At 42.5% G+C, this 15899-nt stretch overlaps 1 protein-coding gene across 1 annotated transcript in view; it reads left to right on the forward strand.

Annotated features, from left to right (window-relative positions):
* Window positions 1-13924, forward strand: part of LOC101350733 (zinc finger protein 350-like) — a 34873-nt gene extending 20949 nt beyond the window's left edge. The window contains 4 exon segments of the mRNA XM_023736452.1: window positions 7274-7400; window positions 7670-7762; window positions 12307-12603; window positions 12606-13924. Of these exon segments, the coding sequence (XP_023592220.1) occupies window positions 7274-7400; window positions 7670-7762; window positions 12307-12603; window positions 12606-13759 (1671 nt within the window). The 3' untranslated portion in view covers window positions 13760-13924.
* Window positions 13925-15899: the final 1975 nt, after the last annotated feature.

Genomic DNA, 15899 nt, shown 5'->3' on the forward strand with positions numbered 1-15899 from the left:
CACATACTACACTGATAGGGCTTCATTAACATAAAGAAAACCCTACTCCCAAAAGGTATTACATCCACAAGTATATGGGTTAGGATTTTCAACACATATTTTTGGGGAACACAATTCAATCCATAACATACCACACTTTGGCTCCAAAAATTCATGTCCTTCCCACATATGAAACACATTCACCCTCTCACATCATTGCAAAAGTCTTATATCAGTTTGAAGTGCACGATGTCATTTTCTGAATCATTTAAATCAAATATGGGTGAGACTTTCTGCATATTCCATCCTGCGTCAAAATTGGCTGTGAGTAGGATAGGATTGCTGATTGCAAATTCCTAATGAATGCATTCCTATAGTTCATATTGTTTTCAATTGCTTTCAAAGCTTTTTTTTCCCCTTTCTAAAACAAATTTGTGTGCTTTAAGTGAAAGTTCACAATTCAAGTTAGTCTTTCCAACAAAAATTTATACATATACTGTTATGTCCTGATTGCTCTCCCTATGCTGTGACACCACATTCCTCCTTTCCACCCCGGGTTTTCCTGTGTCCATTCAACCAGCTCCTGACCCTTTCTGCCTTCTCATCTCGCCTCTGGACAGGAACTGTGCATTTAGTCTCATGTATCTACTTGAGCTAAGAAGCACACCCTTCACAAGTATCACTTTATGTCCCATAGTCAAGTCTAATCCCTGTCTGAAGAGTTGGCCTCAGGAATGGTTTTAGTTTTGGGCCAACACAGAGTCTGGGGGCCGTGTCTTCTGGGGTTCTTCCAGTCTCGAACCATTAAGTCTGGTCTTTTTACTAGAATTTGAGTTCTGCACCCCACTTTTCTCCTGCCCCATCAGGGACTCTGTTGTGTTCCTTGTCAGGGCAGTCATTGGTGGGAGCTGGGCACCATCTAGTTCTTCCAGTCTCAGGCTGGTGAAGTCTCGGTTTATGTGTCCCTTTCTGTCTCTTCGGCTAATACTTTCCTTGTGTCTTTGGTGTTCTTCATTCTCCTTTGCTCCAGGTGGGTTGTAAATGGTATTGATTTGGTGATTTCCTTTTTGAAGTTCTCTTTGTTGATTTGGAGGAATCTAACTGACTTTTGTATGCTTACCTTGTATCCTGATACTTCACTGAAATCCTCTATTAGTTCCAGGAGTTTTCTTGTGGATTCTTTGGGGTTTTCTGTGTATAAGATCATATCATCTGCAAATAGAGATACTTTCACTTCTTCCTTACCAATCTGGATGGCCTTTATTTCTTTTTCTAGCCTAATTGCTCTGGCTAGTACCTCCAGCACAATGTTGAATAAGAGTGGTGATAAAGGGCATCCTTGTCTGGTTCCTGTTCTCAAGGGGAATGCTTTCAAACTCTCTCCATTTAGGATGATGTTGGCTGTTGGCTTTGTATAAATGCCCTTAATTATGCTGAGGAATTTCCCTTCTATTCCTATTTTGCTGAGAGTTTTTATCATGAATGGGTGTTGGACTTTGTCAAATGCCTTTTTGCCTCAATTGATAAGATCATGTGGTTCTTGTCTTTTGTTTTATTTATGTGATGGATCACATTGGTTGTTTTTCTATGTTGAACCATCCCTGCATACCTGGTATAAATCCCACTTGATCATGGTGAATTATTTTTTTGATATGTTGCTGAATTCTATTGGCTAAAATTTTGTTGAGGATTTTTGCATCGATGTTCATGAGGGATATTTGTCTGTAATTTTCTTTTTTTTTTTGTGGTGTCTTTACCTGGTTTTGGTGTCAGGGTTATGCTGGCTTCATAGAATGAGTTTGGGAGTATTCCATCCTTTTCTGTGCTCTGAAATACCTTTAGTAGTAGTGGTGTTAACTCTTCTCTGAAAGTTTGTTAGAATTCTCCAGTGAAACCGTCCGGGCCAGGGCTTTTTTTTGTTGGAAGTTTTTAAATTACCTTTTCAATCTCTTCTTTTGTTATGGGTTTATTTAGTTGTTCTACCTCTGTTTGTGTTAGTTTAGGTAGGTGGTGAGTTTCTAGAAATTTGTCCATTTCCTCTAGGTTTTCAAATTTGTTAGAGTACAGGTTTTCATCCTGTTATGATTCTTTAATTTCAGTTGGGTCTGTTGTGATATCACCCATCTCATTTCTTATATGGGTTATTTGGTTCCTGTGCTGTTTTTCTTTTGTCAGTTTGGCCAGTGGTTTATCGATTTTGTTGATCTTTTCAAAGAACCTGCTTTTGGTCTTGTTAACTCTTTCAATTGTTTCAGCTTTTTTTTTTAATGATTAGGTCTTGTATGACTGGTGCAGTGGGTTCCTTTGTGTGGCCTTTTGCCTTGGTTCTTTGGAAAAATAGCTTGAGAATTTTTCTCTTAAGCCCTGAGCAGTTACCTTTGCCCTAGTTTTCTACCCCCAAAGGTTTGTTACTTTTGATTGACATTTCCTGGGCAAGCTGTAAACAACTCGATGTTTAATAATTTTTGTCTTACCTTGGCTGCATCCTGCCCTATGATTGGTATGCACCTTGCAAATATACTATGCAAATTAAGTGACTGTAGACTATGCAGATGAATTGACTGTAGCCTGTTATGCAGATGAAATGACTATAGCCTACTATGCAAATGAAGTGACTGTAGCCTACACAGAGGGGATTGGTCAGTTCGTGGCCCTGGTGGGAGGGCCAGGCCTTGAAATTGACAAGGATTTTTATTATGTATGAAGCCAACCCCACAGAGATTTCAGAAGCAGGGAGAAGCAGAAAGGAGAAAAGGCAAGAGAGGCAAAAAGAGAGAAGAAGCAGAGAGAGAGGAGGTGAGGAACCTCCTAAAATAGCTATAATACAGGTAAAGGGCTTTAACACTGAAGACAGCGAGAGGCCTGAAAGAAGCCCTGCAGCAACAGGCCTGACGGGGCCCCGCAGCAGAGCCAGCAGTGACAGGCCCAGTAGGGGCCCTGTGGCAGAGTCGGTGGTGGTGGTAGAGTCGGTAGAGATGGCAGAAACCTGCTGCTAGAAATGCAGCTAAGAGAACTGAACAAACCTGCTACTCTGTCTATGAGCTGGGTTAGTTAGCTGTGGAGAGGCTGAAGACAGAGAGGCCTGTTTCTGAGATGGGTAAGAGTAGTCCTATCTTCAGGAGGTCAAGAGGAGGCCTGTCCTCAGGGGACTGAGAGGAGGCCTGCATAGCTGAGAGGGAGCATGCATGGCAGAGAGAGGGGCCTACTTGCTTGCATAGCCGAGAGGAGCTGAGAGAGCTGTCCTGCACCGAAGAAGGGAGACTTTCCCTACGTGCTTCCTGATCCTGATCCCAAGTTGTACCCTGTTACTTTCTTAATAAACCACTTAACTTTAAGTATGGTCTGTGAGTTCTGTGTGGCCATTGCGACAAATTATCGAACCCAGCAGAGAAGTAGAGAGTGCTGTTGGGAGGAAGGCTGGTGTCAGAATTGGTAAAAAGTTTAGAGATGGAGGTATTTCTGACCTCCACCTCATACGAATTGCCATCAGCTTTGTGTTGTTGGTAATTCTCATTATTCACCCTGAAGTTAGATGAGGTCTGACGCTTGCAGTACTAGAACGTTACGGATGGGAAGGGCCTGCTTATGCAGCTTAGAAGGGCCTGTTAAACTGCTATGAGCTGGGCCAGTTAGCAGAGAGGCATGATGGCAGACAGCAGCTGAGAGCACTGTCCTGATTGGAAGCTGTCCTATACTGAAGAAGGGAGGAATGTGCTCTCCACTTCAGGTGAACCTTCCAGACCTTGCCTATATGTTTTCTGATCCAAATCCCAAGTTGTTCCTGTTACTTCCAAGTTGATCCTGATCCCAACTTGTAGCCTGTTAACTTCCATAACAAACCACATAACTGTGAGTATGTTCTGTGAGTTGTGTGTGGCTATTGCAACAAATTATCGAACCCAGAAGAGAAGTAGAGAGTGCCATGGGGGGCTGGGAGGGTGGCTGGTGTAAGAATTGGTAAAAAAAATCTTGGCGAGCAGAGGTTATGTCTGACCTCTACCTTTTAGGAACCAGCTATGTGCTGATCCTGATTCTTATCCCTTGTGAATGTAGATGATTCATTTCACAGCATTACAATGACTTAGCTATTGCTTCTTGCAGAGTATCTCAAATTTTTAGAGGCTTAAAACAGTACACATTTGTCATTTTGCAGCTTCTGTGGTCAGGAATATGGGCACGGTTTCTGTTGCTGCTTTGTTTTGTGGTGTCTCACCAGGCTGCTTGAATGGGGAGGGGTCTGCTTTCAATCTCACTGAGGAGATTGTGGGAAGATATCAGTTCCACGAGGCTTGTTTTACAGAGGGCCTCAATTCCTCACTGTGTGTTCCCCAGAAGCAGCCCTCAGTTACTTGCCACATGAACTTCCCCAAAATAGCAACTTGCTTCATGAAAACCAGTAAGGTGGCAGTAACAGCTAATATGTAATCTAATCATGGAAGTGCCATTCTGTGGTGAAATGAGTTTCTTTATGTAGCCTTTTGCTTTGGTTCTTTGGAAAAACAGCTTCAGAGATTATTCCCCTAAACCCTGAGGAGCTACCTTTGCCCTAGTTTTATACCCCAGAGTGTTTGTTACTTTTGTGCAGGTTGATTGACATTTCTTGGGTAAGGTGTCAACAAGGATAGTTTGATATTTTTCCCTGACCCTGTGATTGGTATGCACCCTGCAGGGATTGGTCAATAGAGTATGCAAATGAAGTAACTATAGACTTTAAGTATTTGTAGCCTAGTATGCAAATAAAGTGTCTGCGGCCTACTGAGGGGATGGGTCAGTTCGTGGCCCTGGTGGGAAGGTTATGCCTTGAAATTGACAAAGAGTATTAGATATAAGTGGCCAACACCACAGAGGTTTCAGACAGAAAGAAACAGGAAGAGAAGCAGCAGGAAGGAGCAAGAAGGAAGAAAAAACAGAAGAAGCAGAGAGAGAGCAGGCAAGGAAGAGATGTAACACGGGTCAAGGGCTGTAACACTGAAGACAGCGAGAGGCCCGGAAGGGACACAGTGGCAGAGCTGGCAGCAACAGGCCTGGAAGGGGCTCTGTGGCAGAGTCAGTGGTGACGGACTGCAGGGCCAAGAAAAGACTTTGTGAAGGGGCCTAAATTTAGGAGCCTGTCCTGAGAGGGCCAAGAGGAGCCTGTCCTCAGAGGGCTGAGAAGAAGCCTGTCCTGAGGGGGCTGAGAAGAAGCTTGTCCTGAGGGGTCTAGGAGGAGGCCTGCGTGGCTGAGAGGAGCTGAGAGAGCTGTGCTGCATAGAAAGGACACTACCTGCGTGCTTCCTGGTTCTGATCCTCAGTTGTACCTTGTTACTTCCTTAATAAATCACTTAACTCTAAGTATGGTCTGTGAGTGGCCATTGCAAAAGATTATCGAAGCCAGCAGTGAAGTAGAGAGTGCCGTGGGAGGGACGGATGGTAGATGAATAATTTCTTTTATAAGGATCAGCACAAAGCTGGTTCTTATGAGGTGGAGGTTAAAGATGTCTTAAATGTCCACCTTTTCCAAACTGCTCTACCACTCCATCATCTCTAACATCAGCTACTCTCCCTCCTCTCAGTACTGTCCCTTCTGTCTTTGGGTTCAGTAATTCACTTCAATGTCACACACAACTCACAGACCACTCTTACAGTTAAGTGGTTTATTAGGGAAGTAACAGGGTACAACTCAGGATCAGGATCAACTTGGAAGTAATGGGAATAACTCCGGATGCAGTTCTTTGATCAGGACAGTTTCTTCTCACCCTTTGCCATCGGGCCCTGCTGGGGTCTTGCTGCAACTCTTAGCTCCATGGTTAGCAAACCCCACTGCAGCTGGCTCATGCCGGTCTCCTGGTTCTTGCTGTTTTGCACAGCTATTGCTGTGGTGCTGTCATTTTTCTGTGTTACAGCTCCTCTCTCTCTGTGTCTCCCATTAAGCCTAGTGGGATGGCAAAACTGACCAGTCCCTTTGTTGGGGTTCCATACACCTTATTTGCAAGGTCCCACCCCCACAAGGGTCCCATGCACCTCATTTACATTATTAGCAAGCTATCCAATCCCCTTGGTGGGCCACAAGCACCTCATATGCCTAGCCTCACCCAGTCATTTGGTGGGAGTTACAAGACCATGGCGAGAAAGGCCGAATAAAAGGGATCCATCACACCACAGGCAGCTGGTGTCAGAATTGATAAAAACATTGGAGAATGGAGGTATGTCAGACCTCTACCTCATAGGAATCAGCTTTGGGCTGATCCTGGCCATCATCCTCCCTAAAGTTAGATAGGTTTTGAAGGTACTATTACTGGTAGTCCTACCTTATATTCCATCACATTTACTATTTTCTGTTAGATACGAGGAAGTCACTAGTCTCTCCCATGTTCAAGGAGAGGGGACTGTACATAGGTGTGAATACTGGAAAGGTGACGATCTTTGGGTCATCTTAGGACCTGCCTGCTACAGGTCTTTCATTCAGTAAGAAATTATTTTTGAGTGTGTAGAGCATATTGCTGCTGCTTCTCGCTTGGTACCTGTCCATATTCTGAAGGAAGAAGCATAATTCAGAAATTATGGATAGGCATATGTTAGATATGCTCAGTCTATGCATGTTTACTAGCCTCTTCTTTTTATTGTCTCTGTCTCTGCTACATTTTGTGTAATTTCATCAATTGTACATTACAGCTGTTTCATGTATTTAATATGCTGTTAATAGATCTGTTAATATATGTGCATACATGTGTGTATAATTTTCCCCAAATCCACCTAATCATCTTGTTTCTTGTTCTTTAAATATATTTGATAGTTTCTTTCATTCTTTTCATCATAGTAAACATAGTTATTAAATATATAGTTTCTTGTAATTCTGCTATCTAGGGTATTTTTGCTACAGATTCTGATATTGGTTGTGAAGGCTCATGTTGAATGTAGGAACATGTTTTATTCTCCCGGAAGTCACTTGCATTATGTTTATTACTTAGCAAATAGATGGCTAAATATGCAAACACATACTTACACATATACAGACATATACACATATGTGTGTGTTTAAGTATATATATGTGAATGTAAGATGTTCCTAGGTTACCAAGAGGATTTAATTGCTCCACATTATAGAAACATCTCATTTGATGTATGGATGGATGATTGAATGCACAATTACAGAATATTTTGTTACAATTTTTATTTTTTTATAAGGTATCTTAAAAAACAACATTAAGTATATAGATACTGCCTGTATAAAAGAAATGAGCAGAACAACTTCCTTTGCATTTCATTTATATCATCAAGAGGAAATCACTTCACTAAACGGACCCTGTTGTAACAGGTATCACTGGAATTCAACGATGTGGCTGTGGAGTTCGCCTGGGAGGAGTGGCAGCTCCTGGACCCTGCTCAGAAGGACCTGTACAGGGAAGTGATGTTGGAGAACTTTCATAACCTCGTGTCTGTGGGTGAGGACACCTTGCTACTCAGAATGCCTGTCATTGGCCTTTTCCTTTCTCAGCTGCTGAAACTTTTAGAGTGTCTGTGGGCCTCTCAAATGGTAGATTCTCAGTCTAATTTCTGGCCCTAGATAAGTGAATATACTCCCTACTTCTGAGAGGAAAACCTTTACTGTGTACATGTGGAAATCGTTTTGTCCCAAATGTAACATTCTGCAGTCTTCACAAATCCAAGCCCAATTTGATGAGTCTAGAATTCTTTGATTTCCCACGAACAGGGTGTCAAGTCGGCAAACCAGATGTGCTCTTCAGGTTGGAACGAGAACCACCATGGAGTTTAGAAGACGAAATCCATAGTCAAAACTTTTCAGGTAAGCAAACGAAAACCATCAAGGGGGGAAGGCTGTGGAAGTCACATTCTAGTGAGAGAAGGCGTCACAGCTATGAAGGGTGTCTGAAGGTACATAACAGTGCCACCACGTATCTGTCTCCCATATGGAACCTCTTTTTCTTTGTTGAGTTTAGAAAAAAATATATCCTTTTCCTCTTCTTAGATCAGATCCTTATTTGTTCTACATCTTGATATTTTTCTTTGTATAGTTCTCTTCTTTCTAGTAGTTTGAAATCTTTCCCTTCTTCTTCACGTCCTTCCACCTCCCTTGCTTTGAAATTCCACTGTTCAAAGAGCGAACTTTAAGTTTATAACCGTCTACTGAATACAGCACATTTCCTCCCCCATTGGGTAATACTGATTTCCTTTCCTCACATCCAATCCACTTTAGATGTTGTGCCCCCACAGTAAACTGGTCTCTCACTGTGGCTTTATGTATTTCCTCAGCTTCTATTTTCCATTACTCTGAGGTTCTCCAAAGGTTCAATTTCCATTTTCTCATCTGTTCTTATATTATGGTGGTAGTAGTATCTTCACAACCTGTCTATTGTGGTAGTACTGTCAGAACCTGTCTAAATTCTGGAGGAGGAATGAGAATCAAGATCAGCCCAAAGCTGATTCCCATGAGATGGTCAGAAATATCTCCACTCTTCAACCTTTTTTCTTTACCGATTCTGACACCAACTGTCCTGCCCCACGACACTCTCTTCGTCTCTGCTGGGTTCAATAGTTTGTTGCAATGTCCACAAAGAACTCACAGACCACTGTTGTCGTTGTTAGGTGCTGTCGAGTTGGTTCTGGCTCATAGCAACCCTTATGTACAACAGAATGAAACACTACCTGGTCCTGCGCCATCCTCACAATCATTGCTGTGTTTGAGCCCACTGTTGCAGCCACTGTGTCAGTCCATCTCCTTTGAAGGTCTTCCTCTCTTTTGCTGACCTTGTACTTTACCAAGCATGATGTCCTTTTCCAGGGACTGATCCCTCCTGATAACATGTCCAAAGTATCTGAGATGAAGTCTCTCACCATCCTTGCTTCTAAGGAGCATTCTAGCTGTACTTCTTCCAAGACAGATTTGTTCATTCTTTTGGCAGTCCAGGGTATATTCAATATTCTTCACCAACACCATAATTCAAAGGCATCAATTCTTTTTCGGTCTTCCTTATTCATTGTCTAGCTTTCACATTCATATGAGGCGACTGAAAATACCATGGCTTGGGTCAGGTGCATCTTAGGCCTCAAAGTGACATCTTTGCTTTTTAACACTTTAAAGAGGTCTTTTGCAGCAAATTTGCCCAATGTAATACTTACATACTTACAGTTAAGTGGTTTATTAAGGAAGTAACGGTATAGCTCAGGATCAGGATCAGGAAGCATGTAGGCAAAGTCTGGAAGTCTCCTTTGAAATGGAGGGCACATCCCTCCCTTCTTCAATGCAGGACATCTGTCTCAGGTCCTCTTGGCCATGCAAGCAAGCAGGCCCTTCTCTCTACCATGCATGCTGCCTCTGGGCCATGCAGGGCTTCTCTCCAGCCCCCTGAGGACAGGCTCCTCTTGGCCCCCCAAGGACAGGCCTGCTCAGATATCTTCATTTCTGTACTGGGATATATAATAACCATCTTAAAGTTGATATGCTTCAGAATGTTTACTTGATTCTCCCCACATCCTGTATTTCAAGGATATTCCTCATCTCGCTAAAAGCCATTACTACCTCATGCCAAATACTAGGAGTAATGCTTGATTCCTCAGTTTGGTTTCCTCCTCCCACCCTCACCAGGCAACAATGAATTCATCAGTGAGCCTTCTCTTCCTCTAAAATATATCCTGATTTCCTGCACCTCTCCCCATCCTCCTCCTTCAAACTACTTTTCGTACTCTTGAGCTTCTTTATGTCTTCATAAATCAAAATTCTCCACTTAAAACTTCTCTGTTAAATTCTGATACCAGCTGCCCATGCAACACTTCTTCTCCTAATCACCTGAAACTCGGTCAGGGTTCACAAGTTAGAGGACATAGTTCTCTAGACTGCCAGGTTGGCCCAAGATTCAGATGTCAGCTGCAAGCTTGGGAATCCCCAAGACTCCCCTCACTTCCAATCTCCTGGCTGCAGATTCAGTTTTCCCACTACCTCTTCATAATGTCACCTCAAAGCTCTGGGGCCTCTCAGGATCCCTCAGTTCTGACCTACTGGCTACACGTTCTGGGGTACCCTCCACCTCTTCAAGATACCAGCCTAAGCTCAGGGGTTCCCTTTACTTCTGACCTGCTTGTTTCTACTATTACCTTGAGCTTGATATGTCACTAGGACAACTTAGGACAGTGCTATACTTAGGATTACAGTTTTGTTGTAGCAAAAGGATGCAAATGAAGAGACACATATGGAGATGTTTGGGAGGGTTTCCAATATGGAGCTTCCATTTCCCAAAAAGACTTGCATCAGTGTCTTTCACCAACTAGGAAGCAGTGGAGCTTCTATGTCCAGAGCCTTTACTGGGGCCTCATTATGTAGGTGTGATTGAATCAGCCTACCTCCCTGTGGTCAGGTGGTTTTTCAGGCCTGGTGTAAAAATGGCGGCAGTGGAGTCTGACCTCCTTTAACTTCAGGAGTGGGGAGAATCACCATCAGCATCAGTCCAAGGCTGATTCCTATGAGGTGGAGGTCAAACATAAGTCTACCTTCAAACGTTTTTCCAATTCTAACACCAGCTGTTGCTCCTACAGCATTCTCTATTTCTCTACTAGGTTTGATACTATCCCTCCTACGGCACTCTCTACTTCTCTGCTAGGTTTGATAATTCATTGCACTGGCCACATAGAACTCACAGACAATACTCATGATTATGGGGTTTATTAGGGAAATAAGCTACAACTCAGGATCAGGATCAACAGGTTACAACTCAGTATCAGGAACAGGAAGCATGTAGGGAAAGTCTCCCTTCTTCAGTGCACGACGGCTATCCCAGCTCCTCTTGGCTGCGCAGGGCTCTTCTTGCGCCCCTCAGGACAGGCTCCTCTCGGCCCCTTCAGGAGAGGCTTCCTCTTGGCCCTCACTCCCCCGCTGGTGCCTGCACTGCTCAGGCAAGTGTTACAAAGCTCTTTAGCTCTGCTAAGTGCCCAGGGGCACCCCACTCTGCCAGGAAGCCTCCTGCCCAAAGGCACTCAGCTCTCTCACTTCATTGGTCAGTGAGCCTAGCCCCACTAAGTGCTGGGGGAACAACACGTCACCAGGAAGCCTCCTATGCTAAGGCTCTCAGCTCTCTCATTCAATGGGTCAGCACACCCACTGTAGCCACCTTGCAACAAGGGCCCAGAGGCACCCTACTCTGCCAAGAAGCACCTGTCGGAAGGTTCTCAGCTCTCTTGCTCCATGGGTTGGCACGCACACTGTAGGCACCTGCTCTGTGGGCTTCCATCTCATGCTGGTCCCCTGGTTCTGCTGCTGCTGTTTCTTGGCTGCGGCTTCTTGCTGTCTCGTGCTGTCTCTGATGTTACAGTTCTCTTTCTCTCTCTTTTCTGGGTCTAGGACGTTCTCAGCGCAATGACCCCGGGTGCAAAAGATGTGCCCCACTCCTGGCTCTTCCTTCTTGATGGTATTAAAGTTCCCTCTTCCTGCCTTTGGGGTGGCTAATTTTAAGCCTAGCAGGATGGCAAAAGTGACCAATCCCCTCGTTAGGATTCCGTACAACTTATTTGCATGGTCCCACCCTCACCTGCATTCCATATTCCTTATTCGCATTATTAGAAGGCTGTATAATCCCCTTGGTGGGCTGTAAGCACCCTATTTGCATAGTCCCACCCAATCATTTTGTGGGAGTCACAAGACCATACATGGCAAAAAGGGCCATATTAAGTAATTCACTGCACCGCCCCTGGCTAACCCCACCTTAGTCACTTCATTAGCATAATCTGTCAAGTCCATTCTGGAGAACTATATGTAACAAATGCACCCAATTACTCAAGAAAATCCAAGAGTTTATAGTTATCACTCAGGAACAATATCCCTCAAAGACCAAGTTGTTTGGGTGACATTAATTGTAAACCTTACGTCTTCCCTTGCTTTTTTTCCTTAGGTTGTTTTACCAAACTAAAATGTAGGCCCCATAAGCACAAGGAATATGTTTGTGTATCCCCAACACTAGACTGTGCCTGGTACATAGTTGTCATTCAGTAAGGATTTGTGGAATTAATTTGTTCTTCCCCATTTGGATCAGGTGGCCCTCCAACCTCTGTAGTCTGATGGTCAGAAAGACTTCCTTGTATTTTACAGACTATATTATGTTTTTCTCTGTATGTTTGAGGAACAGCCAAATATCTCACCTTTTTTCCACACTAACTGCTTTTACCTTTTGGGTTGTTTAGATTGTTGTGTTTTTCACCAGTGCGCAAGGAACATTAAACATGGAGTTTTAGTTATACTTATAGAATTGTCACTAAAGAGCCATCTCACATCAAAGCATTTTTAAAAATAGCTTTATTTCAAATCAAGATGATGGAAGGACTCATTGTTCTGTTCTTTTCTAGAAATCCAGGAAGTTAGTGATCATCTGCTGGGGAACATTCAAAATGAAAGCAGGGTGAATAGAATGGAACAATGCCATGAAGATAATGCATTTGAAACTATTATTCATTGGCACAAAAGTCATTTTGCTTTAAGGCAAAATCATAGTATGTTTGACTTACGTGGAAAAACTGTGAAATCAATTTTAACATTAATAAACCAGAGCAGAAAATATGGAATAAAGAACTCTGCTAAGTTTAATAGAGATGAGAAAATATTTCTATATGCGAACCATGAGCAATTTCATACTGAATTTAAATTCTCTGTCGAAAATCAAAAACCATGAAGTCCCAAGTCATTAAGCACCAGAAATCTCACAAGATAGACAAACCGCATGTATGTAGTGAATGTGGGAAAGCCTTTTTCTGGAAGTCTGTGCTCATGAATCATGAGATGATTCATACAGGTAAGAAACCTCATAGATGCAGTCCATGTGGGAAAGCCTTCTCTAAAAAGTACATGCTCACTGAACATCAAAGAGCTCACACAGTAGAAAAACCTTATAAAAGCACAGAATGTGAAAAGGCATTTACCATGAAATCAGACCTCAATATGCATCAGAAAATTCATACAGTAGAGAAACCCCATAGATGCAGTCTATGTGGGAAAACCTTCTCCCGAAAGTTCATGCTCACTAACCATCAGAAAGCTCACACAGGAGAAAAACCTTATGAATGCACAGAATGTGGCAAATCATTTATCACAAAATCAGGACTCAATATGCATCAGAAAACTCATACTGTAGAGAAACCCTGTATATGCAGTGAATGTGGAAAATGCTTCAGCCGTGAGTTAAGTCTTATTGCTCATCAGCGAATTCATAGACAGTCGTCCTATGAAGGCACAGACTATGACACAGTTCTTCTTAAGAAATCAGTGCTCAATATACATCAGAAAATGCATAAAGTAGAGAAATGCTTTCAATGCATTGAATGTGGGAAAGCCTTCAACCAAAAGAAACAACTAAATTTACATGAAAGAATTCATACAAGGAAGAGACCCTATGTCTGCAACGTGTGTGGACAAAAATTTGCCTCCATGCTTGATCGTTTTAATCATAAATTAATACACACAGGCGAGAAACGTGTAGATTCAGACAAGGTGGAAGACCCTTCTGCAGTGAGTCACAGCTCATCACATACCAGTGATCTCATGCATGATAAAAACCCTGTTAATACAATGACTATACAAATGCCTTTTGTGGCATCTCAGTCTTCATTAAACAGCAATGGACTCCTAACAAATAGGAACATAGTCCTTGTGGGACAGCCCATTGCCAGATGTGAACCCTCAGGCACTAACAGAGAATTTGTACAGGAGAGAAACCTTGCTAATTCAGTGAATGTGGTAGTGCCTTCAGTGATCAATTATGTCTTATTTTATGTCGCAGAAAATGTTACCCTCCAGCGAATCTAGTCAAAGCATACATTATCTACTTTAGATGAAATAGACACAGAGTAATTGCTATAAGGAGTTTAGTTAGATTTTTAGGAGTTAGAAAGTCCTAACAACTTTTTATGATAATTTCTTCTTGAAAAACCAGTTGCTATCCAATTGAATCCAACTTACGGTGATCCCATGTGTGTCAGATTAGAACTGTGCTCCAAAGGCTTTTCAATGACTGACTTTTGGAAGCAGATTGTCAGACCTTTCTTCTGAAGCATCTGTGGGTGGATTCGAACCTCCAACCTTTTGATTGGCAGCTGAATGTTTTCACTATTTGTCCCACCCACTCACTCCTGGGGTAAGGACTCCCTGTAATGGTACTAAAACAACCTAGGAAACAAATTTTTTTTTTTTTTTAACATGCTCGTATCTTTCTCCCTCAGTAGATTATAAATTTCTTTATAGTTCTTGTGAATATTTAAATTTCAAAGTTAAAATAGAAAACAAAATTAAGCTTTACTTTCTTATGGCATTAGCCATATTTGAAGTGTTCAGTCCCATATGTGACTGTTGCCTAACAGTTTGGACATTGCACATAATGAGCAAGACTTTGTAGCTCTTCATATGGCTGGTAGGTATATATTGAGAGAAATGCCCATTATTTCTATCATTATAGAAGGTTATATTGGAGAGCATTGGTTTACATCATTTTATATTTCCTAGCACACAGAAAACTAATATATTGATTTGCAAAGTGAATGAGTGAACCATAAACTAATCTGTGTTATGTCATTGAAGTGAATGAGCCATTGGAAAGTAGTTTACAGAATGGAATTGTCACCCAGAAACTTTCTTGAGGCATGGAATAGTGATCCTGAAACTATTTTAAATATATACTAGGGTTGAAGAGATAAATAAATCAATTTTAGATAACAGTAGCCAGATTTTTCCCTCAGAGAAAGAAGCCACAACTAACCTGGGAGGAAAGTGTATAATGAACCTTATGGTGCTGGATTAGAGTGGAATATAACAGTATAAACTCATATTTACTTTAGTATATATCTTATTAGGCAGATACAGAAATACTTATAGATGAGTGTATATATGGGTTATTAGCTATCTTCACTGGGAGGACCTAGATGCAATGACACCCCAGTAGCTGTAAGCACACTCCTGTCCAAATCTTGGCTTCTAAATACCAGTCTCCACCGAAAGGAATCAGAACTCTTTGGAGAAATGAGTGATTCTAGGGCTGGGACAGGTAGAATACAAGATTAGCATGAAACATCTTGAAGTGACAGTAAAGAATTGCTTAAAAAAGGAAAGGATGGGGGCATGTCAAAGATACAAGGCACCAACCTGAAATAGCACTCAATGGCTAAAGCTGGAATAATTTTAGTAACATAATAATGATGCTATCAGATTACAGTCCAAAGTATATGTGTAGGGGGCAGTCTGAGAACAGCCTGCTGGCTTTCCCTGTGAGCTACAAATGAACTTTGTGCTTAAGACCAGAAGTGTCGTCCTGGCTGCTTTGGAGGAATGAGAGTGTGGGCTAACTCCCTTGCCTAGGTATCTTGACCCAAAACAAATCCTACAGCAGATGGTGGCCTATCAGCTCATCCTCCCCTCTTGTCCTAAGCATATGTCAACATTTTGCTAAATGTGTGCATTATATTGCACCTGGATAACCCCATTTCTATATCTTTTCCTGTTGGGGAGGGAAGGAGGTCTTCTGCATCACAAGGGGGGGGGTGTGCGTGCAGACCATCATACCTGCAGCAGCTGCTGTGGGAGTGACATGCTGGCCGTGGGGGGTCAGAAGCCCACTACTGAAGCTGACCTTGCTTTGTCCTTTCTCTGGTTGAGTAAAGCACTGTTTCATCCAGTTCGTGTGTGTGAGTCGTGTCTGTCTTGGCTATTCTCACACCTCCAACTATAGACTGAGTTACTGTTCTTGTAAAAATGGCATTAGGGTGGTGACTGACCTCCCCTAATTTCACAAGGCTAAAGGAGAATGAAGATCAACAGCCCGAGGCTTTTTCCTATGGAGTGGAGGTCAGACATACCTCCTTTCTCCAAATTTTTTACTATTTCTGACACCAACCATCCCTCCCACGACACTCTACTTCACTGCTGGGTTTGATAATTCATTGCAATGGCCACACAG

Source organism: Trichechus manatus, unplaced genomic scaffold, assembly GCF_000243295.1.
Source record: "Trichechus manatus latirostris isolate Lorelei unplaced genomic scaffold, TriManLat1.0 scaffold00087, whole genome shotgun sequence".
Lineage (NCBI taxonomy): Eukaryota > Metazoa > Chordata > Mammalia > Sirenia > Trichechidae > Trichechus > Trichechus manatus.